At 38.7% G+C, this 27,889-nt stretch overlaps 1 protein-coding gene across 2 annotated transcripts in view; it reads left to right on the top strand.

Annotated features, from left to right (window-relative positions):
- RALBP1 (ralA binding protein 1) overlaps positions 1-27,889 on the top strand; it is a 62,738-nt gene that overhangs the window by 8,675 nt on the left and 26,174 nt on the right. For both annotated transcript variants that reach the window (XM_059409188.1, XM_059409187.1), the window contains exons 2-3: positions 23,162-23,460; positions 25,535-25,993. In XM_059409188.1, the coding sequence (XP_059265171.1) occupies positions 23,217-23,460; positions 25,535-25,993 (703 nt within the window). In that variant the 5' untranslated portion in view covers positions 23,162-23,216. The remainder of the gene's footprint in view (positions 1-23,161; positions 23,461-25,534; positions 25,994-27,889) is intronic.

Below are 27,889 nucleotides of genomic sequence, written 5' to 3'. Positions count from 1 at the left end.
CCCCTTATGGTGCTTTTGTCACAAGTTGTATCTTTTCTTTCTTTCTTTTTTTTTTTTTTAAAGATTTTGTTTATTTATTTGACAGGCAGAGATCACAAGTAGGCAGAGAGAGGCAGAGAGAGAGGGGGAAGCAGGCTCCCCGCTGAGCAGAGGGCCCGATGTGGGGCTCGATCCCAGGACCCTGAGATCATGACCTGAGCTGAAGGCAGAGGCTTAACCCGCTGAGCCACCCAGGCGCCCCACAAGTTGTATCTTTATACATTGTATGTCCATCTGATTTAAAATTGTTGCTTTGTGCAATTGTCATTCAAATCAAAAAGGAGAAAAAGAGATAGAAATAAAAAATACATTAAAAATTTTTTTTTTAAATTTTATTTATTTGAGAGAGAGAGAGAACGCATGCGTGTACATGTGTGCGCAGGTGGGGGCAGGGGCAGAGGGAGAGGGACAAGCAGACTCCCTGCTGAGTATGGGGCCCTATGCAGAGCTTGATCCCAGGACCTTGAGATAATGACTTGAGCTGAAGTCAGACATTTAACTGGCTGAGCCACCCAGGCGCCCCGGAAGATATATTTGTACTGTGTTTTGAAATTGATATGTCTTTTATATTTTCCTGGGTCATTACCTTTTTTTAAAATGATTTTATTTATTTATTTGACAGAGAGAGACACAGGGAGAGAGGAAACACAAGCAGGCAGAGTGGAAGAGGGAGAAGCAGGCCTCCCAAGGAGCAGGGAGCCCAATGCAGGGCTTGATCCCAGGACCCTGGGATTGTGACCTGAGCTGAAGGCAGACACCCAATGACTGAACCACCCAGCTGCCCCTCCTATGTAGTTACTTTTACCAGTGTTCTTTATTTCTACATACGGATTCAAGGTACTGTCTAGTGTCCTTTCATTTCAGCATGAAGGATTCACTTTAGCATTTCTTATGGGGTAGATGCATTAGCAACGAATTCTTTCACATTTTCTTCCTCTGAGAATGTATTGTTTTTCTCGTTCAGTTGTGAAGGATAATTTTACAAGATAAAGATTCTTAGTTGACAGTGTTTTTTCCTTCCAGTACTTTGATCATGTCATCCCACTGCCTTCTGGCTTTTATGGTTTCTGATGAGAAGTCAGTTGTTAATGATATTGAGGACTCCTTGTATGTGATGATTCACTTCCTTCTTGCTTCTTTCAAGATTCTCTGTCTTTGAACTGTTTGATGAAGATATGCCTTAGTGGGAATTTCATTGAATTTCTCCTGCTTGGAGTTTGGTGAACTTTTTGGGTATATAGATTAATATATTTAGTTAAGTTTGAGAAGTTTTTAGCCACTATTTCTTCAAATATTTTTGCTCTTTTTCTCCTTTTGGGACTGCCATTATGCTTGGTGTGCCAGATGGTGTCCCACAAATTTCTTAGGCTCTCTTATATTTTCTTCTTTAGTTTTTCTGTTTGATCTCCTGGCTGACATATTTCAATTGACTTATCTTTAAGATTACTGGTTCTTTGTTTTGTCTTCTTAAATCTGCTGCTGAGCCTATATAGTGAATTTGTCATTTTAGTTGTACTTTCTAACTTGAGGATTTCTATTTGATTGTTTTAAAAATAATTTCTGTCTCTTTATTAATAGTCCTCATCTGGTGAGACAGAGTTCTTACACTCTCCATTAGTTCTTTAGACATAATTTCCTTTTGCTTTTGAACATTAATACAGATTTAAAGTCATTGTCCAGTAAGTCTAATGTCTGGGATTCCTTAGGGAGAGTTTCTAGTGACTGCTTTTTTTCTCTGTGTTTGGGCTATTCCTTCTTGTTTCTTTACATACATGTAATTTTTTGTTGAAATTAGACATTTTGAGTATTATGTGGCAGCCATGGAAATTAGGCTCTTCTTTCCCCAGAGATGTTGCTCCTTGTTGTAGCTGTCGTTAGTTTGTTTAAGAACTTTTCTGAACTAATTTTGTGAAGTATATATTCTTTGTCATGTGTGCCCTTGAATTTTGTATCTGTGTTGTGTCAGCTAATGATTGGACAGGTATTTCCTTAAACATTTGGTACCAAAAATGTCTTCCAGTATCTTCAGAAGGGTGTTGTGCTTTTCTTGGAATATTTTATTCCTTCAGCACTCGGCCACTTTACAACTCTGGTTAGCCTTAATTTCCTGTTTGTGTAGAGGTCAGAGTCATCCAGAAGGACTTATGGGGTGGGATAAACTCAGTGAGATCCATATCGAGAATCTTAATCAAACATTTGAGAAACAAAGACAGAATCTTGAAAGAAACAGGAGTGAAGTGACTCCTCATATACCAGGAATCCTCAGTATCATTTAACAGCTCCAACTTCTTAGCAGAAACCATAGAGGCCAGGAGGTGGTGGGATGACAGTCAAAGTACTAAAAGAAAAAAACTGTCAGCCAAGGGCTGGCAGAATTCCTGAGCATGTGCACAGCCCTGGGCATACATGTTGTGTCCTAGATTCCCAGGAATCTGTTGAAGCTGTTTAAGGTCCTTATTTCTCAAAATACCTCATTGCCCAGCCTTTCTTTTCAAGGCTTTTGGTCAGTTTGTTTACACCAACTGTTACTCATTGGGTCAGGCGACAAGCACAGAGAACATTTATTTGTATGTGTTTTTGACAAACATCCTTTGTGTCCCATAGTAGCTTTAGCTTGTGGGAAGTCTGAGTTAGCAGCATTAGGTGAGCTAAAGCATTAGGTGAGCTAAAGCAAGACTTTTCCTGTCTTCCAAGGAGCCATAGATTGGTCAAAACAAATGATTTCAGTTTGTTTGTAAGTGAGGTTTGTTTTGCTGTACCAGTATCAGGAATGTGAGCTGTTGTTTTCATAGCCACCACTGATCCGGGGAGCGATTGGCTGAGATCGATGAGAGCAGGTTAAATGCTACAAAGCTCTATGTTCTTACCAAGATTTAGCTGTTTTTCTTGAATAAGTACCCTGGATTCCTACAAAATTTTGGTTAGTTTCTCATGTCTGGAAAAGTTGGTTCTGACAGTTTTTAGTTGTGTTTGCTGTTTCTTATGCCAGCATTTTGCCGACATTACTCTGTTTATTATACTGCACTTGTTTTTAGGCTACCTTTATTAGTATAGTTCAAGTGAGTTTCATATTTCATGTAGCATACAGTGGGTCAGTATGTTCTCATAGTACTTATTTTTCAAGGATTTTAGGTGTTTAAAGAGATGCAGTATAAATAAAGGTTTTTTGGCTATTACAAACACTATAGTAACTACCCTCTAATTACATTTTTGCTTATTTTGTGTATTTGAGGGTAAAGGTTTGATAGTGGAATTGCTAGGTAAGAATATTAATTTTTGATAGGATTTGCTAAGTTGCCCTTTTATTTTTTTATTTTTTTTTTTTAAGACTTTATTTATTTATTTGACAGACAGAGATCACAGGTAGACAGAGAGGCAGGCAGAGAGAGAGAGGAGGAAGCAGGCTCCCTGCCAAGCAGAGAGCCCGATGCGGGACTCGATCCCAGGACCCTGAGATCATGACCTGAGCCGAAGGCAGCGGCTTAACCCACTGAGCCACCCAGGCGCCCCTAAGTTGCCCTTTTAAATGTATCAGTTTACACTTTTACCAGTAGTGTATGAGGGCGTGCGTTTCTTCATACCTTTCCATTATTGGGTATTAGATTTGTTCATCTTCAGAAAATTTATGATTAAGAAAGAGCATCTCCTGGGCATCTGGGTGGCTCAGTTGGTTGGGTGACTGCCTTCAGCTCAGGTCATGGCCCCACGGTCCTGGGACCGAGTCCCGCATCGGGCTCCCGGCTCAATGGGGAGCCTCTGACCTCCCCTCTCGTGCGCTCTCTCACTCTGTCTGTCTCTCTCTCAAAATAAGTAAGTAAAAATCTTAAAAAAAAAAACCCAACTTACTGTTCAAAAAAAAAATAAAAAGAAAGAGCACCTCTTTAATTTTTTATTCTTTCATTTTTAAAATAGCCTTTTAAAAAAGATTTATCTTAGAGAGAGAGAGAGAGTGTGTGTGTGTGTGTGTTTGTGTGTAATGGGGAGGGACGGAGGGTGAGAAAGTGAGAGAGAATCTCAGGCAGACTCTCTGAGCATGGAGCCCTACGATGAACTTGATCTTACAACCCTGAGATCATGACCTCAGCCAAAGGTCAAGAGTTGGATGCTTAATTGACTGAGCCACCCAGGCACCTCCATTTTTAAAATGTATTTTTTATGTCTTTTGTGTTTATACTTTCTATCATGTTTTTGTTTTTCTTTTTTAAGAAAATTCTATAAATATTTGTCATGTTCTAGGGGCTTCTGGGTGGCTTAGTTGATTTGGTGTCTGACTCTTGATTGCAGCTCAGGTGATCTCAGGGTTGTGAAATGGAGCCCTGTGTTGGGCTCTGTGCTCAGCAGGGAGCCTGCTGGATATTCCCCCCCTCCCCCAATTTGTGCAGTCTCTTAAGTAAATAAATCAGTAAAAATATTTGCTGTGTCTAGTGCCAGTATTTTTTTCCAAGTTTCTTCTTGCCTTTTTAAATTTGTTTATGATGGGGCACGTGGATGGCTCAGTCAGTTAAATGTCCGACTCTTGCTTTCAGCTCAGGTCATGATCTTAGGGTCATGAGCTCAAGTTCTGTGTTGGACTTGGTGTTTAATGGGGAGTCTGCTTGAGATACCCTCTCCCTTTCCCTTCCCCTGCCTCCTGCTTGTATATGTATGCTCGCTGTCTCAATATCTTTTAAATGATTGTAGTAAAAGTATTAACGAATTTGTTTTAAAAATGTACTTAAGATTTTTTGAAGGGTTTTGAAATGGATCATCAAAGAGGAAAGGCAGGAAAAGCTTCCTTTTTCATAGTCTTAGAAGGGGGAGAAATACAGTTTAGACAAATCTCAAGTTTTGTCCAGACATCTTTATGCCCTTGCTTTTTTATAGTTAAATAGCACAACTAAATATTGGCTAATATTACTGCTTCCTAAGTACCTACTGTATATGAAAAATTTTCATTTTTTAAAAATCTTGGCAACAGGTTGCAAGATGTCAACATTCTTTTGTACAGATAAGGAAATTTGTTCCTTAAAAGGTGATGGCATTTAGTCAAGATGCATAGCTCTGTTCCATACGATTTGAATCCAGATCATCTCTCAGACTCCAGAGCCCATATGCTTCCTATTTATCAAATTATCTATCAGGGTATTTCCCAGTTTCCTTACAGAGAGAAGGGGGCCTGGGTGAGACAAATAATACAGTTGTGTTTTTCTCAGCCATTAAAGATACTACCAAAGAAATAACGTTTCATGTATGTTCTTGCAGAGATGTTTTATACACATACAAAGAAAGCTGTATGTAGAAGTATGTATACTTTTAAAAAAGACTTACTTATTTGAAAGAGAGTGTGCACATGTGAGCAGGAGGAGGGGCAGAAGGAGAGAGAGAATCTCAAAAGACTCGGCACTGAATATGGAGCCTGACTCAGGGCTTGATTCCATGAACCTGAGATCACAAACAGAGCTGAGATCATAGGTTGGTCACCCAGCTGACTGAGCTACCCAGGTGTCCCTAAATATGTACACATTCTATTCTAAACAGTTTCTTGGATTTTTTTAGTGTGTGGGTATTTTTATTTTTATTTATTTTTTTTATTTTAGAGAGAGAACGTGTAATGATGAGGGGCAGAGGGAGAGAAAGAATCCCAAGCAGACTCCCCGCTAATGGAGGAGACTGATGCAGGGCCCAGTCATATGACCCTGGGATCATGACCTGAGCCAAAATCAAGAACTGGCTGCCCAACCAACTGAGACTTGCAAGCACCCTACTGTTCTAAACAGCTGTAATACATGGAGTGAGGGAATCTTTATTTTTTGAGCCTTGCTGGGTGCCAGGTACTGGGTCTGTTTATATTTGAGAGGAGTCCTTAAAATGGTTGCCTTGAAAAGTTGTACAAATATTTAAAAATGAAGCTTTACATAAAAGGTGATTGAGTTCAGGTCATGATCACGGGGTCCTGGGATCGAGCCCCGCATTGGGCTCTCTGCTCAGCAGGGAGCCTGCTTCCTCCTCTCTCTCTGCCTACCTCTCTGCCTACTTGTGATCTCTCTCTGTCAAATAAAAATAAATAAAAAATTTAAAAAAAAGGTTATTGAAAACAAAAATACTAGTAAAACTCACTTTGGAATTGTGAGGAAGTGTGGCAGTTCATTATGAATTGAATGTTAAATTAATTCAAAACCACTACAAATCAAGAGGCAGATCTTGTGACAGGTTGAGGATAAAGCTGCATACTATTGCCATTATTTAAAAATGGGGTGTGTTTGTCAGTTATAGAAACAGTGGTTTTCTGTGACCAGGACTTTCTTTCTTCCCAGTGCCCCACTCCCCAGGACTTTCTTCCAAACCTTTTCATAAATAGGAATCTTTCACCAACCTTCCAGCGATGGGTGCCTTTAGATAAATATAGTTGGATAAGAAGCTACTAAAGAAAATAAAGAGAACTGGGAAAGAGGAGGAAAGAAAGCTCCCCTTCCCTGTACTGGGAAGAAGACTTTGTAAGGAAGATTTGTAAATTATAACTGTAGTTTTAAGATGTTGATAGTTTTAAGTAGTTTTTTTCTGAAGTTGAAATAGTGAATCAAGAACTTTTGAATTTCTTCTTAGGAAAATTACAGGAAACAAAAGTGGGACTATAAAACTGGAGAAAAGACTCATTGAAGTCCATTTTGTTATCCTACTAGTATGGTAACAACCAATTGAAAAGCAGCAGATACCAACTAAGTTCTTCAACTTAAGTTTAGCATTTTTTTTTTTTAAAGATTTTTATTTATTTATCAGAGAGAGAGGGAGAAAGCGAGCACAGGCAGACAGAGTGGCAGGCAGAGGCAGAGGGAGAAGCAGGCTCCCTGCTGAGCAAGGAGCCCGATTTAAGTTTAGCATTTTAAGAAAATGTATATTATGAGGGGTGCTTGGGTGGCTCAGTGGGTTAAAGCCTCTGTCTTCAGCTCAGGTCATGATCCCAGGGTCCTGAGATCAAGCCCCACATCGGGCTCTCTGCTCAGCAGGGCCTCTCTGCCTGCTTGTGATCTCTGTCTGCCAAATGGATAAGTAAATTAAAAAAATTAAAAAGAGAAAATGTATGAGTATATATATTTAATATATTTATTTTTAATATATTTAATATATAAACATATAAATATATAGAATTCTTATTTGGTATTTGTCAAATTTAAATAATACTCTTATTTGGTATTTCAGTATTAATATACGTTTAAGTGTATATTAAAGAATGTATTATGACATTAAATTTAGCCTTCTCCTGTTTTCCTTATGTTACTTTTTTTTAATTAAAGGATTATTTTTAAAGCAGCTTTAGGTTCAGAGCAAAATTGAGCAGAATACAGAAAGATTTCTCATAAACCCCCTATCCCCACACATGGATAGCCTCCCCAGTTATCAGCATTCCCCCTCCCCCCACCAGAGTGGTGCATGTTATGCTTGGTGACCCTACATTGACGCATCATAATCACCCATTCCATAGTTTACATTTAATCTCACTCTTGGTATTGTTCATTCCGTGGGTTTGGACAAACATATAATGACCTGTATCTGTCATTATGGTATCATACAGTGTTTTCACTGCCCTAAAAGTCCTTTGTGCCATTCCTGTTCTTCCTTCTCTGCATCCTTCTCTCCCCCAGCCACAGCAACTATTGATCTTTTAGCAGTTTCCATAGCTTTACCTTTTCCAGAATGTCGTGTAATAGGAATCAGTACAGTAAGTAGCCTTCTTAGGTTGGCTTCTTTCACTTAGTTAATAGGAACTTAAAATTCTTTGTCTATTTAAGATTTCACTCATTTATTTTTAGCCCCGAGTTCTATTGTCTAGATGTACCACAGTTTATTGTTCACTTACCAAAGGACATCTTGGTTGCTTTTAAGTTTTGACAATTATGAATAAATGTAATTCTCTTAAGCTAGCTGCCATAAACATCTTTTTTTTTTTTTTTTTTTGAGAGAGAGAAGGCAAGGGAAAGAAAGCTAGAGTGTGTGTGTGTGTGTGTGTGCACAAATGGGGTGGGAGGGTAGAGGGTGAGGGGAGCGTGGGAGGGACAAGGGCAGGGGAGAGAATCCCAAGCAGACTCCCAGCACTGAATAAGAATTCCTTTTGCTCCATATCCTTACCAGCATTAAAAAAAAAAAAAAAAAATTTATTTACTTATTTGACAGACAGATTACAAGTAGGCAGAGAGGCAGGCAGAGAGAGAGGGGGAAGCAGGGTCCCCGCTGAGCAGAAAGCTCCATGCGGGGCTCGAGCTCAGGACCCTGAGACCATGACCTGAGCCTAAGGCAGAGACTTAACCCACTTGAGCCACCCAGGCACCTCCAGCATTTGGTTTTGTCAGTGTTTTGGATTTTGGGCGTTCTAATAGGTATGGTTCTTTTCTTTCTTTCTTTTTTTTTTTTTTGGTATTTTTTTTAAGTTGAGGTATAAGTGACATATAACATTGTGTTTATCTCAGGTGTACAATGTAATGATTCCATATTTGTATACATTGCAAAATGATCATAAGCCTAGTCAATATCCATCACCATACATAGTTACAAGAACATTTTTTAAAGAAAAATAATTTTTTAAAAGATTTTATTTATATGAGAGAGAGACAGGCTATGAACAGGGAGGGGGCAGAGGGAGGCAAACTCCTCCCTAAGCAGGGAGCCTGATGTGGAGCTCCATCTCAGGACCCTGAGATCATGACCTGAATCAAAGGCAGACATTTAACTGACTGAGCCACTCAGGCATTCCTAAGGAAAAATAATTTTTAAAAAGTCTAAATTTGTTTTATCAGGTTCATCGATTTATAATTCCCTAATGTCATGATATGGAGCATTTTTCATGTTTTTCATTTATATATCATCTTTGGTGTAATCTGGTCTTTTGTCCATTTTTAAATTGGTTTGTTTTCATATTGCTGAGTTTCAAGAGTTCTTTGTACATAACAGCCCTTCATTATATTGAAGTCCTTTATGGCTGTTTTCATTTTTGGTCTTAAGTCTCTTAATTTTTATGTTCACACTCCCACTCTCCCTCCTTTCCTTCTCTTTTGCTTGTAAAGTATTAACTAAAGAAACTAAATTTTATGCCCTATAAATTTTGAGTCTTAATGATTGATTAAGGTTTTATTTGCTTATTTTTGCAAGGCTGGTGTGTGAGTCCATCAGAGAGCACATTAACGTGTGGTTTCTTTTTTTTGTGTGAGATCTTAGCAGCCATTGAAAATCATTGCTAGTATCCATTTTTAAATTGCTGATTAAGTGGTCATTGTCCTTCATTTCTTTGTTTATTAGGTGGAAAGTTTTGATCAAAAGAAACTTGTTGCATCAGCACTTGTTGTATAGGAAATTCAGAATAAATTTTCCCCCTTGTTTACCAGCTACTCTAAACGATGAGATGGTTCTCTACCATCCTTCAAAGTGACCAGTGAGTTTTATTTATGAGTATAATTATGAACTCATAGATTTAAATATACTTGATATATTTTAGTTCATTGCAATTACTTTATTAATTTTTGGCTAGTGGAAGCATTTTCTGGTTGGCTTCTGAGTCCTTTCTTTTGACTTGATTCCAGGCATCTTTCCTAACTTTTTACTTTCTTTTATGACATATTTCCACCTCATGGTGTATATGTATCCTGTTCTTAGATGTGGTGTCAGCCTAATGGGAATACCTAATAGTTCCATGTATTATGTTGTTAGGTTTACACAACTTAAAAAAATGTGTATTTATGTCATGACAATTTAGTAGACATTTAAAAAAAATCATATAAATTGAAAGAGAAAATAATATTTTTATTTTACTCTTAACTAAAATTAATGGTTTGCTTGTGCCTGCTGGATACTGTACATATTAGTACTTTATAATCAGATTGGACATTACCACTCTCATTTCTTGTCTTGTGTTGATTTTCACATGGTACTTAAAAAAAAATTGTGGCAGCTATTCCCTAAAATCCCACTTCACAAAGATATGTCATTGAAAAGAATGTCGCTCAACCTAATGTTGAAATTGAACATCTTTTTGCTGGTAGTTTGTATAGTGTCTGACATGTTGGGTGCTACTGTTTGTCTCGAATTGAAAATACCCTATGGCTCCTCTATGACTTGGCTTATAATGCTCGGGGTGCCTCAGTGCATGGTTTGGGACCCATAGGCTAGCTACTTCTGCCCAGTTTCTGTTGTAACCAGTGGTGTGCCTTTTAAGTTTATTGTTTTGTTTTATTTCTGTTTTTGTTTTGTTTTTTTAGTGATCTCTACACCCAAAATGGGGCTTGAACTCACAACCTCCAGATCAAGAGTTGCATGCTCTTTTGGCTGACTGAGCCAACCCTGTGGCCCCCATAGTGTGTGTTTTTAGTTATTGTTAAGTAAAGTTTGTTGGTCCTTCCACTCTCCAGTTGAGTTCTCATTTAAGATTTACTTGTGAGTAGATTATGTGATTATGAAATGTGGTAGGAAAGAGGCCTGTCTCCCCACGTCCCTTTAAAAATTCTTTTAAATATATTCTGTTTCTCTGTAAGTACCAAATGATATTTATTACGATTTTTTAAATAAGAGAACTTCCTTGTCTTCTGTATTAGAGTTAAAGGTAGTGATAGCACTTTTGATTTTGTTTAAAGACAATAATCTAGTGTGGGTTTTCCCCTGATACTTAATAAACATACATACTCTTTGATTTGGACAGCTGTATGTAGGACTGAATTGTGTCCTTCCCAGTCTTTCACCTTGGAGGCAGAGGGTGGAATTATTTCCTGTATATTTTGGCTACTCATTTGCTAACACCTGACATTCTAGTTTAGTCTATTCTATTCTATTCTTTTCTCTTTCTTTCTTTCTCTTTTTCTCTTTCCTCTTTCTTTCTCCCTCTCTCTCTTTCTTTCTTTTTTAAGATTTATTTATTTTTAGAGAGTGCACGAGTGGTGGAAGCGGCAAGGTGGGGGGAGCAGACTCACCACTGAGCGGGGAGTCTGATGCTGGACTCCGTCTCAGGACCTTGAGATCATGGTCTGAGCTGAAACTAAGAGTTGGACACTTAACCGACTGTGCCACCTGGGCAGCTTAAGGGCACCTGACATTCTAATCCTCAGAGTCTGAACTTGCACTTTCACTTTCAAACTGTGCTCTTTATTTTATTATTATTTTTGATATTGAAGTCTAGTTGGCACAAATGTTGTATTAGTTTCATCAGTATAGTGATTCTGCAAGTCTGTCTGTTACACTGTGCTCACCACAAGTGTGGCTACCATCTGTCACCACACAATGCTATTACAGTACCTTCCACTCTGTTCCCCGTGCTATACCTTTCATCCCTGTGGTTTATTCACTCCATAACTGTACCTCCTACTCCTCTTTACTTGTTTGCTCATCTGCCCACTCCCCTCCCCTCTGGCAGCCATTAGTTTTGTTCTCTGTAGTTATGAATCTGTTTCTTATGTTCTTCAGATTTTGGTCTTATGTGGAGGTTGAGTTTACAGATTGCATTATGTCAATTTCCTGAATTAACTTTAGTTTTTTTTGTTTTTGTTTTCTTGTCATTAGTTGTATGTTAGATGTCAGCATTGAAATGGCATTCATACTTCCATTTTCACTGTAGGGAACTTCAGAATTTTACATTTTAAAATTTTCTTTTACATATATATCTTGGCTTAAGTATATTTTTATTTATTTATTTATTTTTTTGTCTTAATGTTTTAGTCAGTGACACTGAGAATGTTGGGAATCTGAGTGGAAGACATGAAATCATTATGTCATTCAGTGAATTTCTGTGAGTGGCACATGCAACTCTAATTAAATTTATTGGTTTGGATAAGCTCCTGGGGTTAGGGGAGAAACTAAAGATTAAACCTGATAATATATAAGATGGGTACAGAAAAGAAACAACTCACATAAAGAGTAAAGTCTCTATTAAAGTACAGCCCTAAACGTTAGTAGATTTGAAAGGACTAATTATATAACAACTGAATTGCATGGCAGTTGCTCTTTGGGGATATGCATGAGAAATTGTTGTCAAGCCTGTAAATGTGAATACTAGTTTGCATTTTGTGGCCATAGGTCATAAACCTCAAACATACTATCATGCAAGGAATTTCACTGATGATGATATGAGCGCCTCTAAACTTTATCTGCTTCATCTGAAGGATTATATCTGTCCCATTTTGTTTATAAAATTTTTTTCTTGGACAACAATATTCATATTTTAAGAGAAGTCCCTTTTTCTTTTATTTCTTTTTAATCTTTTAAAGATTTATTTATTAGAGTATGTGTGTATGTGTGTATGCACGTGTGTGTGTGCATGCATGCAAGTTGGGGGAGAGACAGAAGGTGAGAATCTCAAGCAGACTGGCTGCTGAGCATGGAGCCCGATGTGGGGCTGTCTCAGGACCCTGGGATCATGACCTGAGCTGAAGGCAGAGGCTTTAATCCACTGAGCCACCCAGGCGCCCCTCAAGTATTTTTTTTTTTTTTTAAGATTTTATTTATTTATTTGAGAGAGAGAGAGTGAGCATGAGGGGGGAAGGGTAGAGGGAGAAGTAGACTCCTCGCTCAGCAGGGACCCTGATGCAGGACTCATCTCAGGACCCTGGGATCAAGACCTGAGGCAAAGACAGATGCTTAACTGACTGAGCCACCCAGGTGCCTGAGTTTTTTTGTTTTAAGATTATATCAGAAAAATTTATAAGGTAGTTTAAGATATCAAATAGTACTTGGTGTAGAGTTACTACAGGAGGCTGAGACTTTTGGCTGTGGAAGACCTGCCTACAAAGTCTGCCCTTGGCTGGCATTGGAGAACTTGACTGTTAAGTTTCCTACAGCATGTAAAACTTTTCCTAAATGAGAATAGTGGCATACTGTGTCTCAACTGTTGGTAAAAGCAGTGCGGTTTCCGCTGAATACCTGCTTTCTTTCTGGGAGTCTGGAATTCTGATACACGGTAGGCTCCACAGAGACCATGGGCTCAGTCTAAGGAGCTGCTGGCAGACAGTACTTCACATGTTACTGTTGCTGGAAGGGAGCATTTAGCTGGTTTCTGGGACAGCACTGCAGGAGGATTCTTGGAAGCTTAAGCCTGGTGTCCTATGGACTTCTCTCTGCTTGCCTTTTCCTTTGCTGTTTTTGCTTTTTATCCTTTCATGTCATAAATCTCAGCCACAAGTATGACTCTGTGCCAAGTTATGTGGGTTGTGGGGTGATCTTGGAGGCCCCCCAATACAGTACTGAAAGACTTACAGTGTAAAACCCTGTCCCATTCTGGTACACCCTCCCCAACCCCCGCAGTCTTAATTTTTTCCTTTTAGCTATTTTTTTTGGTATTTCCTTCTTTGTTTCTTTCTTTTTTTTTTTTTTTTTAAGATTTTATTTATTTATTTGACAGAGAGATAGAGAGTACAAGTAGGCAGAGCGGCAGAGGAAGAGGGAGAAGCAGACTCCCTGCTGAGCTGGGAGCCTGATGCGGGGCTCGATCCCAGAACCCTGGGATCATGACCCGAGCCGAAGGCAGCCAAGGCAGCCGTTTAACCGACTGAGCCACCCAGGTGCCCCGGTATTTCCTTATTTCTAAATGATATACTAAAACTCCTTTTTTTTTTAGATACCAGTTTTCGGGGTGGTGTATTAACTGGGTTTTACTGTAGATGACAGTTTAGGTCTCATAGCCTTTCCTGAATTCTTTCCCTTTAGCACTCTGATACAGTCATGCCTATCACAGTGTTTGATTGAATCAGTGTTCATTGTTTTCATTATGATGACTGGATAAATACTGTATAATGCCAAGCCAGGCAATAGGCTATTCTATAGTTTCATTTTCTCACCTACTTTTTTCTTTTCCTAACAGTTAATGGTTATCTCTTATTTTCAGTTTGCGTTTCTGTTCTGTTCCTGTGACAGATTTATTCCAAAAGCTCCAGCAGCTCTTTACCAGATCTTACTGTTCTTTTCCACTTGGGCAGAGGTCTGTAAATCCCATTGTCCCCGGGAGCTCTTCTTCTTCCTGTGTCACTGTGAACCGTGTCACTAGTTGGTCACAGGCCTGCTTTTCCTGGGGCTGCCTTTGCTGCTTTCCAGGGTTGCACTCAAGACATTGGGGTTCTTGAGAAAGTGTATGGGAAGTACCTTCTTTGAGACTGTGTGTCTGAAAATGTTCTTTATTCTATCTATATGCTTGAATGGTTGTTGGAACTAATTTTCTTTCAGAGTTTAGAAGCTGTTTTCTTTGTCTTTAAATTCCCAGTGTTCTGTTAGCAAATTGTCCCCTATCCTTTGTAATTGCTCTTTCTGGAGGAATCTATTTTAGTATCCCCTTTATATCCCATTGTGCTCTGAAACTTCCTAATGTGCCTTGGTGTGGGTCTCTTCATTTATTGTGTGGGGTGCTTAGTGGTCTCTTGTGGTCTGAATACTCTTGTCCTTTAATTCTGAGAAAATTTCTTCATTTGAAGAACAAAATGTATTGTGGGTGCAAATTTTGTTCACAAAATTTGGCATTTTCAAATAATAGGTTAATACTGGGTAGAGGTTCAGTATGTAATACATTAATGAGCCAGTATTTGGATTCTCTTATTACAGATTTAGGTTGGAGAGTCTTAGTTGACAGCTTATTTTTAAAAACTGTAAAAACAAGGAAAAACTGCTTCTGCTGAATTTTAGCTTGGTATTTATTAATAAGGAATATTTATAAAATGCTGAATTTGTTTGTCTTGTAAACTAGTTCAGCAGGTTATTAGTTTTCTGGACTGGGTCTTTTTCTGTGTTGATATTATCAAATTTAATAAACCATTAAACCATTATTGGAGTTATTCTTCAAAGTTCATTTCGGGAGAGTTTAGCAATCTTTATTTCTTCTCTATTTATATTACTTTGTCCTTTTGCATGGGTGAGTGATTCTTATTACATGTACTGATTAATACTGGTACCTGAGCAGAAAAGACTTTTTAAAGAATAATGAATATCCTAGTTCTTGGAGAAAAACTGAATGTTTTTATGCCACTTAGTTAGGTTTGAGTCTAGTTTTGTGAAACCTTTTTTTTTTTTTCTTTATCTCAATTATAACTGTGAAAGTGCTTTTTACACTTTTAACGTAGTGCTTTTTGTCAGATACTGCTGAAGTAACATCTTTTACCTTTAGTGTAGTGCAACTCATGCATCTGTACTGTATTTTATATGCCACATACATACTTTAATATTTTAATGTTTGTGCATTGTTTTGCACTTCCAGTTACTCATTATTGTGCATTATTGTGTATTTTCAATTTGTTTAACCACTTTACTACTAAGATTTTGCCTTCCCATGCCCATTTTTCCCTTCACAGATTTAAACAAATTTCTTCATTAAAAACTATGGTGATGAAAAAACCCATTTTTTTTTTTTTACCTGCAGTTCTCTCTGGAGAGAAATTTCTCTTATACAGGAACCAGCACAGGCTTTCATTTAGGAAAGATTAAAAGAGACATTTTTATTGTAGTGATGTGGGGCATCGGGGTGGTGGGATGTTTATGATAGAGGTGGGAGGAGCAACATTCTCAAAAAGGAAGATCTGTATTTTTTTAATGGCTTGTGATCACAGTCATCTCTATGTATAGCATCCATGGCTTGCTCCCTTCTGAGAGATTTTATTGAGATATAATTGATATTCAATGAAATACGTAGTTTATTGCGTTTTAACAAATGTGTACATACATATAGCCCATATGCCTGTTAAGATATGGCACATAGTTGTCAATCGAGAAGATTCCCTCCTGCTCTTTTGTCCTCAGTGCTTGCTTCTGCCCCATAACCCCACAACCAGTTTTTTTTTTTTTTTAATTTATTATTTATTTGACAGACAGAGATCACAAGTAGGCAGAGAGGCAGGCAGAGAGAGAGGAAGGGAAGCAGGCTCACTGCCGAGCAGAGAGCCTGATGTGGGGCTCAATCCCAAGACCCTGGGACCATGACCCGAGCTGAAGGCAGAGGCTTTAACCCACTGAGCCACCCAGGTGCCCCCACAACCGCAGTTTTAAATTCTTTTGACAGAGGTAAGTTTCCTTGTTTCAGAACTTTACATGAACAGAATCATACATTATGTGATCCTTTGTGTCTAGGTGTGCGGACTTGAAATTCATGTTTTGTTGTGTGTATGAGTAGTTTGTTCCTTCTAAAAAATGCTAATGTTTAAAAAAATGCTAACCTGAGTATATTGTAGTTGATTTAGTCTTTTGTTGATAAAAATGTAGATGTTTCTAGTTTTTATGAATAAAGTTACTCTGATCATAAGCCTTTGTGGATATATTTCCATTTCTTTTGGGTAAATAGGCAGTAGTGGAATATAGTAGGATTTAACAAGAGTTACTGCCAAACACTTCCAAAGAGGTAAAATTTTACATTCCCACCAGCGATGTATTAAAACTTCCTGGTGTCTCACATCTTCACCAGCATTAGGAATGATCTCATTCCATTTAAATTTTAGCCTTTCTAGATCGCGTTTTTTGATAGTTTACTGTGGTTTTAATTTGCATTTCTTTGGTGTTTAATGAGTTGGAGCTTTTTGCATGGGCTTCTTGACCAGTCATATATTTTTATTTGTTAATTGTTTTCTCAACTGTTTTGCCCATTGTTTTCCCTGGATTGTTTACCTTTTTATTATTGAATTGTAAGAAGTTCTTTATATATTATGGATATAAATTTTTTGTCAGGTATATATTCTGTAAATGTCTTTTCCAAGATTGGCTTGACTTCATTTTCCTAATAGTGTTTTTTAATGAACAGAAGGTTTTACTTTTCACAAGGTCCAATTTTTCCATCTTTAATATTATAGTTAATGTTTTCTGGTTTTGACTGGGAAATTCTTAGCCTGACATCTCAAAAATCTGTTTTTTTTTTAGAAGTTTTATAGTTATTAACTTTGAAATTTTATGTGTATGATTTACCATGAATTACATTTTATGTATGAAATGTGACAGAGTGGCTTGAGTTTCTCTTTTTTCCCCATATGGTTATCCAACATTATGTGTTGAAGACTTTCCTTTCCTGCATGAATACCTTTGGAACCTTTATTGAGAATCAATTGACTGCATACATGTGGGTCTCATTCAGAATTTTGTTTGGTTCCACCAACCTATTTGTCTTTCCGTACTCCAATACCATGCCATCTTGATTACTTTAGCTTTAATAACTGCACTTTTCCAAGGTGGTTGTGGCTGTTCTGTTTTGTGCATTTCTAAAAATTTGAGGATCAGGTCAGTTTCTTTCGAAAAGTTTTGTTTTGTTTTGTTTTCTTTTTTTCCCTTATATATAACATTTTTCCCTTATGTATAACTTACATGTTATAAGATGCACCCAGTTGGAAGTGTACAGTTCTTTGTAGTTTGGCAGTTGTGAATACCTGTGAAACCATCACCACAATCATGATGTAGAACACTTTATCATCCCCAAATTCTCTTGTACTTCTTTGCATTCACTTTCCTGGCTGACCACGTCTGTCCCAGGAGCACCTTTGATTGGGGTTCCGTCACTACAGATTAATTTTGCTTGTATTAGAATTCCATGATACATGGACTAATGCAGTGTGTGTTCTTTTGTATCTGGTTCTTTGGTTCATTGTTTTTGATACTCATCTATGTTGTGTTTATCAGTAATTCATTCCTTTTTATTGCTGAATAATATTTCATCAGGATGTATGATGATTTGTTAATTTTCGTTTGATAGATATTTGGGTCATCTCCAGTTTTTGTCTGTCATAAATAAAGGTACTGTGAGCTTTCATTGACAAGTCTTTGTGTGTGCTTACATTTTCATTTCTCTTGAATAAATACCTGAAAGTGGAATTGTTAGGTGATAAAAGTGTATATTGGGATACCCAGGTGGCTCAGTCATTGTCTGCCTTCAGCTCAGGTCATGATCCCAGGGTCCTGGGATTGAGCCCTGCATCGGGCTCCTTGCTCAGTTGGGAGCCTGCTTCTCCCTCTGCCTGCTGCTCCCCCTGCTTGTGCTCTCTCTCTCTCTCTCTGACAAATAAATAAATAATTTTTAAAAAAGTGTATGTTAATTTTATAGGAAACTATTAAATACTTTTCCAAAGTGACTGTGCAGTTTTACCTTACTGTCAGTAACTGATGAGAATACCAGTTGCTCCACATTCATGTCAACCCTTGGTACTGCCAGTCCTTTTAATGTTAGTGGTTGTGTAGTAGATTTGTAGGAGATAATGTGGTTTTAATGTTCTTTTTAAAAAAGATTTATTTATTTATTTAACAAATAGAGAGAGAGACAGCCAGAGAGGGAACACAAGCAAGGGAAGTGGGAGAGGGAGAAGCTGGCTTCCCACTGAGCAGGGAGCCCAATGCAGGGCTCTATCCCAGGACCTCTGGATCATGCATGACCTGAGCTGCGGTAGGTCATGATGCTTAATGCCTGAGCCAACCAGGCACCCCTACTTTGCATTTTCTTAAAGAATGTAATGATATTGAGCATTGTTTCATGTGCTTTTTGATTGTGTATTTTCTTTGGTGAAGTATCTGTATCTTTTGCTTGCTGTTATTCTTTGCTCATTATTTTGTGATTGGTTTGTCTTACTGATTTGTAAGATAATATGTACCTTCTAGGTTATATGTATACACATTCATTTTTTTTTCTAAAGAAATGAGTTCGTTGTCAGATTTATGTATTACAAATATTTTCATCCAGTACATGGATTGTTGTTTAATTTTCCTAATTTAATTTTCTTTCAGTGTGTAGATGGTTTAGCTTTTGATGAAATCTCATTTATCAATTTGTTCTTTTATGGTTTGTGCTTTGTGCTTTTTGTGTTCCACCTGAGATATTTTTGCCTATATTTACTTGTTTTGTCATTTACTGAGAGTTCTGAGATAAATGGGGATTTGTCTATTTCTCTCTTTGTACTTCTGTCAGTTTTGCTTCATGTATTTGGAGTTCTGTTATGAGGCATGTACGTGTGTAGAATTGCATCGTTTATGATTGTGGGGACATCCTTTTCTTCTAGCAGTGTTTCTTGTATTGCAGTTTATTGTCTGGTATTACAGTCATTCCATTTTTCTGACGTTATGGGTTTGTATGGTGTATCTTTACCATTCGTTTGCTTTTAACCTCTCTGTATAATAATTGTCTTTAAAGTAGATCTCTTATAAACAGTGTATCACTGAATCTTGCTTTTTTGTGCAGTCTGATTATCTCTGCCTTTTTTATTGGAATGCTTAGTTCATTGCCTATAGTGTAATTACTGGTTTTAGTTCTATATTGCAATTTGTTTTCTGTGTAATTAATCTTTTCTTTGGAGGTTTTCTTTTCCTCTTTTGCTTCTGGCTTCCATGTGGTCTCCATTGACACTGAGGTGGGGTGGCCTCATTACCACTGGGTGATGCTGAAAATTCTGATTCTTTTCTAGGCCTCTTCTGAGACTACCCAGCAGGAGTGGAATGGGGCTCTTAGTTACTTAAGTTTGGGATGGAAGTCCAGATCCTTCACATGGTCTCCATTGACACACTTGCAAGAGCAAGTACTCTTAGCAGCTGGCAGGTGTGGAAGGCCCAGCTCCCCACCTGGGGCACCCCTTGAGGGTGCAACTCTCATCTCCCTCTTACTGGTGCGGTTGTGGGTAGGGCTACAGATTTTTCTGGTGTTTGCCTGGAGCTCTTTACTAACTCCACTATTATCTTAAAAGTTTTCTGGGATGTAGAGGCAAAAACAAAACCCTGGAAACTCCCAACTCTGTTCTTAGAATCCTGAGGCACCTGGGTGGCTCAGTGGGTTAAAGCCTTTACCTTCGGCTCAGGTCCTGATCCTGGGGTCCTGGGATGAGCCCCGCATCAGGCTCTCTGCTCAGCGGGGAGCCTGCTTCCCTCTCTCTCTCTGCCTGCCTCTCTGCCTACTTGTGATCTCTGTCAAATAAATAAGTAAAATCTTAAAAAAGAAAAAAAAAAATCCTGAGGTCTCTAACCACCAGCCTTCTTCTCTGTCAGTCTTATTGTCTTTTTTTTTTTTTTTAACTAATATTCAGGATTTTTAGTTGTACTTACCAAGAGGAATGGGGATAAGTGTTCTTTTTTTCAAATCTTTCAAATTTACATCAGTTCTTCTGTTGCCTTAGGAGTTGGAATTTCTAATATTTATTTTCTTACATTAGGCTACTTATACTCAGATTTACCAGGGACCTTCTAAGCTGCTTCTGCCCATTTATTTGGTGAAGTGGCTCCTCCAGTGCTCCCGTGTGTCCCAGTGGAAGCATATTAATGCTTTTAAATCATTGTGCATTCAGACCTTCACCCTTCATGTATGCTGTTAGCTGCTGCCCTTCCTTCTACTCATTCCCGACTCTTGGGGAGGCAAGTCAACAAATAACTTGTCTCAAGTAGTTTTTTTTGCAAGATAATCTGTTGAACGCTTTATGGGGAAACCTGTCTTCTCCACTAGTCTAGGATGGAAACTGAGTAATGATAACAAATGAACTGGGAGAACGTGTGTGTTTGTAGACATAGGTTACAAAATTCTGTAGAACAGGAGAGAACAACCCAAATCTGTGTGGCATTTGGTTGTATATATTCCTGCCCTTACTCCTCTTCCTGCCAGTTTTGTCACTTGCTGGCTTTGGAATTAGTGATGACTTGGCTACATCAAGGCTGACGTCTTCAGCTGGGCCCTGAGTTGGCATTCAGTTAGAACCCACCTCGTCTTTCCATGCCTTTCCTGCCCTTCCCAGGAACTGCTCCCATCAGACCAGGCTTGCTGCCATCCTACAAATAAGCTCTGTGTTCCTGCTTGTGTCTGTACGGTGCCATTCCTCCGGCATGCATGTTCTCTCCTCTGCATGGTCGACACGAAGGGCAGTGTAATGGGAAGAATGGATGCTTTCAGGGTAGATCCCAGTTTTCCTTCTTCCTGTGTGACTTAGGGTAAGTCACTGTGACCCACTCCTGTTTGTGAACATGAAAAGTACTTCTTTTCTCCCAGGATGTACTAAAGTTAGTTAATGTATGTGAATGTTGCTGAAGCCGCAGGAATTAAAATAAAATTTGGGTTCCATTGCTTTGTTTCCTTAATTAAAATGTAAGGCAAAGGGTTCACTTCTTCTAGTCTTTGTCTCATCGGCAGTACACAGTATGTTAAGAGCATGGAAAAAACTAATTAGTTCATTAAGGAAATGTTTGAGTACCTCCTGTAATGCCTGTGTTGTGTTAAATGCTGGAACTTAAAAATTTGCTGGACAGGATAGATGGGTGCCCAGGCAAGTAAAGCAGCACAGGGCTTGCAGTGCCGGAGGTGTGTTTCGGAGATTTTGGGAGCATGGAAAAGGAGTGATGAGGGAGGATTCCTGGATAAAATGTTGCTGGTAATTGTTCCTTTTTTTTTTTTAAAGAACAGTTTTTTTTTTTTTTTTTTTAAAGATTTTATTTATTTATTTGACAGAGAGAGATCACAAGCAGGCAGAGAGGCAGGCAGAGAGCCCGACTCGGGGCTCGATCCTAGGACCCTGAGATCATGACCCAAGCCGAAGGCAGCGGCTTAACCCACTGAGCCACCCAGGTGCCCCTAAAGAACAGCTTTATTTAGGTATAATTTACGTATCATAAGATCTGCCCACTTTAAGTGTGTAATTCAGTGATTTTTAGTAAATCGACCAGTTTGTTGTAACCGTCACCACCATCCAAATCTAGGCTGTTTCCATCACTTCAAAAAGATTCTTCATACCCATTTTTAGGCATCATGGTGAAGGATAAGTGTGCATTGGCCATGCAGAAGTGCGGGAAGGAGGGCTGGCTTCTCTGGAATGAAGACAGCGTGCACAAAGCCAGGGGAGCATAGGACAAAATGGCTCAGTGTGGAAGGAATGCCTATCAGCGGGTTTATTTCTGTAGTTTACAGCTATGTTCCTTCCTGGCAGCTGTGTTCTGGCTTCCCTTTTCTTTGGAGCTCTGGGGGGCCTCGATGGCTCAGTGTCAGCTCAGGTCGTGGTCTGAGAGTCTTGGGATGGAGCTCTACATCAGGCTCTCTGCTCATCAGGGAATCTGCTTCTGCCCCCCCCCCCCGCCTACTTGTGATCTCTCTCTCTCTCTCTCTGTCAAATAAATAAATAAATAATCTTTTAAAAAATTAGAATTGTACTTGAACATTATTTTCATATGGATATTAGTCATTTTTCTATGAATTACATCATATCCTTTGTGTGGTTATCTTGATTTGTTCATATTTTTATTGATTTGTAAGAACTCTTTGCAGTTCAAAGAACTTAAGCTGTTGCAAATTGCAATTAAAAAAAATTTTTTTTTTTTTTTATATTTGCTTGTCTTACCTGTGTTCATGTTCAGAAAAGGTCTTGTCATTTAGGGCTTATGGATTTTTTAAATTGCAAAATAACCTTAAAAGTAAGCACAAAGAGAAACAAGTGATCCTAATAGTTTTCCAAATGAATATCATAAGTATATTAATGAGGAATAAGAACTAATCCAAGTAACTTTAGAACACTGTATGTGGACTATAACCTCTAAGGAAGAAAAAGTGAACAAATCTTGAGTTCTTACTGTGTCCTTTGCAGTGTCCGTTCCAGTTAATCTATTTTGTTTGTATTTTAGGATTGAGCAAATAAGGGCTCCCTTGTTTCTTTCAACAGAATTTCAGTACAAAATAAAATAGTTATTATCAACACAAATGACTTAATATCATGCAATATAGAATTTAAGCATCTATAATTGCGTGAATCATCAAATATATCACTACAGCTATTGTAAATTTTAATTATGATTCTGAACTATTCATGCATAGCTATATAAGTTGTTTTTATAATTTATTATTTATAGTTGTTTGTTCATAACCTTAAAGAAAATAGTAAGATTTATGTAGCCACCAAAATGAAACCCCTTACAATGGGGGACTTCTTTGTAAAAGAAACTCTATATACTAATTTGAGAACTCTGATTTTCATTTGGTTTATTTTTCTAGGACTTAAGGTAGCTGGTGCTTTCTACAGAAGCTCTTTGAGGATTGAAATGTGTGATGAATGGAATATAACTTGAGATGATAAAATGAATGAGTATTTCTAAAGAGGGGTCGTGAAGAGAAATGTTTTTGATTTGTAAATGCAAGATTACTCACTATGTTTTGTGTGTGTTTGGTGCTTTTGTGTTTTGGTTGGTGTTGATGACCTTTTTCCCTTATGTGCAGGTGTAATGGATAGGTAACAGAGAAACCCTCTTCACTGTCTCATCAGGGAGGCAGAATGACTGAGTGCTTCCTGCCCCCCACCAGCAGCCCCAGTGAACACCGCAGGGTGGAGCATGGCAGTGGTCTTACCCGAACCCCCAGCTCTGAGGAGATCAGCCCTACTAAATTCCCTGGATTGTACCGCACCGGCGAGCCCTCGCCTCCCCATGACAGCCTCCATGAACCTCCTGACATAGTGTCTGATGATGAGAAAGACCATGGGAAGAAAAAAGGAAAATTTAAGAAAAAAGAAAAAAGGAGTAAGTGCCATTTTTCTCTATGCTTTTGATATGTTTTAGATAAACTCTTACTCTGCTCCCTTACCTGCTGTCTTCTGGAATATGTCCAAAGACTCTTGTTTGACATTCTCTGTTCTTTACTTTTCTGGGTCTCAATTTTTGTATACTAGAGTTGTATTTTAGGGTCCTATTCTTGTGAATAAAAATACCAAGTTCCAGAAATGGTAAAGTTTTTTGGTAGAAGTTTCTTATATTGGTTATTTTAAATAATGTATAGGAAGTAGATACTGGAATTTTACTTATATAGAATATTACTTTCTTGGCTAGGTTGTGTAAGCCATTTAGGGTACTCCACTTTATTGGAACTGAAAAAGTTGTTATTTGTTTGTCTTAAGCAAATACCATAATGTATTCTATTTATAGTTCCTATTCAGTAGGAAAGGTGAGTTGTTTAAGCATAGCTCTTTAATATGTTAAAAGCAGATCAGTTGAGTTATTTCAAGTATTGCTTTATTTTGAATTTTATGATATTTTTAAGTTAATTTGCTTTTTGAAGCTTAACACTGAGGTAGGATGGACACATTGTGTATAACTTGAATGAGATATCGCAAAATGGATATATGTCCTTGTAATTAGAAGCATCTGGAAATAGAGTGTTATCAACACCCTTGAAATTCCCTTCCATTATCCCTTCAAAGTGAATCCCCCACCCTTCCCAGAGGTAAAGCTTCTTTCAATATAGCTTGAAGCTGCCTAGTTTTGAATTTATAAAAATTAAGCATATTTCCTTTTGCATCTAGTTTCTTCCGCCCAAAGTTAAATTTGTTAGATTCATCCATGTTGTTTAACGTGACAGTAATTAGTTCATTTTTATTGCCGGATTTTGTTTCGTTGCATTAATATACTAGAATGTACTCTGCTGTTATTGGTCATTTGGGTTGTTTGCCTTCTTTGGCTCATGAATAGGGCTTCTAGTACTTAAGGTAGCTGGTGCTTTCTACAAAAGCTCTTTGAGGATTGAAATGTGTGATGAATGGAATATAACTTGAGATGATAAAATGAATGAGTATTTCTACTCATTCTGTGAGTGTCGCAGGTGTTTATCCATTTCCGTTGTGTATGCCTGCGATTGGAGTTCCTCTATTATAGGCCATGCTCATTTTAGCAGTAGTAGATCTTGCAAAACAATTTTCCAAAGTGGTTGTACCAGTTTACACTCACACCAGCATTGTCTGAGAACTGCATTGGCTTTATATCATGGTATCATGCCCTTCGTGTTCCCGCCCTTCTGGTTGTAGTATTTTAAATAGAGGGTGATTTGTGAAATAGTTTTTTATCTTTGTTATAAAATAGCTTTTAAGGCAGCTGGCTAAAGAAAAAGAATAGGAGAATTATATTTGGAGGCAACAAAACCAAGCTAGGATAGTTCTAATATGATACAAAGCAAGTGTCAGTGTGGAAACCAGGGCTCGAGATGCTGGGAAATGGGTGGATGTGTCAGCGATCACCCAGAGGCGAGGGAATCTCCTGGCTCTGTCCTCCATCCACCTGAGTCTTCAGTCCCTGCTCCAGTCTCCAGAAGGAACTTAACAGATAGTGACAGGAGGGCGGGTGTGATAGGGGAAGTACGGGAGCCTCCAAACACCAGTGCCATTTGTGTCATGGTGTCAGACTGCTTCAAATTACAGGGACCAAATGTGTGGAAAAAATCTAAAGTAAGTAAGAGCACCTTGTCAGATGATGAGAAAAAACTCTTTTATAGAAGGACCCTTTCCATTAGCCCTCCCTGTAGATCCCTTTGTTGTGTATTCATAATACTTGGTTTGCCAAAACTCCACCTAAAACCAGTCGTAAAGGTAACTAGTCCTTTGCATTTCCCTCTCTTGTGGTCAGGAGATGTCACTGCCTCATCTCCTTTGAACCGAGAAGAAACCCCTTTCATTACTGGCAGTACCCAGGAGGTATTGACCAGGAGTGAAAAGCGAGGTAGCCAGTGCCCGGTAGCACTTTTTTTTGGGTCCTGTTTTTAGGAAGTTTATGGCCGGGTTGACATTAAACAGATAGATGACTTCTATTTCCTGTACTTCTTTGGCAGCTGAAGGCTATGCTGCCTTTCAGGAAGATAGCTCTGGAGATGAAGCTGAAAGTCCTTCCAAAATGAAAAGGTCCAAGGGAATCCATGTTTTTAAGAAGCCCAGCTTTTCTAAAAAGAAAGAGAAGGATTTTAAAATAAAAGAGAAACCCAAAGAGGAAAAATATAAAGAAGAAAAGCACAAAGAAGAGAAACATAAAGAGAAGAAGTCGAAAGACTTGACAGCAGCTGATGTTGTTAAACAGTGGAAGGAAAAGAAGAAAAAGAAGAAGCCAATTCAGGAGCCAGAGGTGCCTCAGATGGACGTCCCCAATCTCAAGCCCATTTTCGGAGTTCCCCTGACTGATGCAGCTGAGCGGACCATGATGTACGATGGCATCCGGCTGCCGGCGGTGTTCCGCGAGTGTGTGGATTACGTGGAGAAGTACGGCATGAAGTGCGAAGGCATTTACAGAGTGTCAGGTACTGGAGACACGCGCTCCTCTTGGGTGGTCTGAAAATTCACTTCCGTTTTTCACAGGAAGGAAAATGATTGGCTTGTGAGGAAAATTATTGCATGGGTCCTAAGTCTTGTCCATTTCCTCCATCCTTCTAGTTGAGCAGAAATCCCCACCCGGCGTGCGTGCACACGCGCGTGTGTCTCCCTCCACAGTTTGCTTTTCCCTTCCCTTAGGAGGCTTTCCACACTAGTTTTCACTTTGGGGAGCAGCCCCCTGAGTCTAAGTGAAGTAGCTGAGTAGCATCCCTTCCCTCTGGTGCGCTCAGACTGTGCTTTATTCTTCCCGCCTCCTTTCTCTCTGAGCAGGGCTCAGCGTTGTGAGGGAGATGAGCAGGACAAGGAAGGGTATCTGGGTGAACAATGCGTCTTGGCCGCGAGACACTTTTTTTTTTTAAGATTTTATTTATTTATTTATTTGACAAATAGAGATCACAAGTAGGCAGAGCAGTAGGCAGAGAGAGGAAGGGAAGCAGGTTCCCTGCTGAGCAGAGAGCCCGATGCGGGGCTCTATCCCAGAACCCTGAGATCATGACCTGAGCTGAAGGCAGGGGCTTTAACCCACTGAGCCACCCAGGCGCCCCCCACGAGACACTTATTGACATAATCCTCTTCCCTGAGTTCGGCTAAGGGACATACAAATGTTACTTGCTAAATGTTTAGGCCCAAATGTGAATGCTTTTGTCAGCTGCGTGCAGCTGTTCCATAGATGAGTAAAATTGATTTTCCATCTCTGGATGGAAAATCCATCTATGTATGTTCCCTATCTGTGAAAATTAAAATTTCATGTTTGGCAAGAATAGAATACATTCAGGTGTCTAAAATCAAGCATAATGTATACTATTGTACTATTTAAAGGAAAAAGATTGTTTCTTACAAAGTAGTAGGACTTTTGAACTATATAGGGTGGAAGTCTGTCCTGCCTGTGGCAACATCTGTGCTCCAGATCATTGCCTTCCTGTGATTCAGTTTCTTAATACTGGAGATCTGTTTTATAAAAACTTGTTGGTCACACGTTTTCATTATGAATCAAATCATACAAATTTAGAATATATAGAGAGACTCCTTGAGTTTTTCCATTTATTTGGCTCATAAACATTTTTAGAGGGCAGGTTTGTTTTTTTTCTTTTTTTGGGAAGGGACAGGCACCTTTGGTATTTGGGGAACCCTTTACCTAGTCCGCTAGATAGCATGTCATTGTTTAAGAGTATTCTAGCTAACATGTTAACCATTTTCTAGAAAATAAAATCCACAAGTTAGGCATTGAATTTGAATTAACTCTCTAGTAACACGGAGATAAACACATTTAAATGAATTTGAAAGTTTGGCTTTTATTTTTTGTTTTTTTAAGGATTTTATTTATTTATTTGACAGAGAGAGAGAGAGCGCACAGGTAGGCAGAGCAGTAAGCAGAGGGAGAGGGAGAAGCAGGTTCTCCACTGAGCAGGGAGCCTGATGTGGTGCTCGATCTCAGGACTTTGGGATCATGACCTGAACTGAAGGCAGCTGCTTAATGGGCTGAGTCCCCCAGGAACCCCCCAGGATTTGACTTTTAAAGCTAAGTAAGATGAAAAAACCCCTAACTAATGATTAATTGATTTGTAAAGATTTAAACAGTACTGACTGAGATAGCTGCTTCTCTCACATGTTTGATAGGCAGGAAGGAATTTTGTTGGAGGTGAAAGTTTCTCTGAAGAGTTTCTACAGCTTTGTTCAAAGGATTCTTTTGTTTTTGACCTATTTTTGATGTTTGCATTCTTTTGGAGAGTCAGAGTTGCAGAACTCCTCTCTTTGTGTGTCAGAGCGTTCAAATGAAGCTGTTCCCCTGATCACTGACTCCTGGAGGCTGAGCTTCTGCTTTG

This window comes from Mustela nigripes, chromosome 8 (genome assembly GCF_022355385.1).
Source record: "Mustela nigripes isolate SB6536 chromosome 8, MUSNIG.SB6536, whole genome shotgun sequence".
Taxonomy (NCBI): Eukaryota; Metazoa; Chordata; class Mammalia; order Carnivora; family Mustelidae; genus Mustela; species Mustela nigripes.
This window is presented reverse-complemented; position numbering and strand designations above follow the sequence as displayed.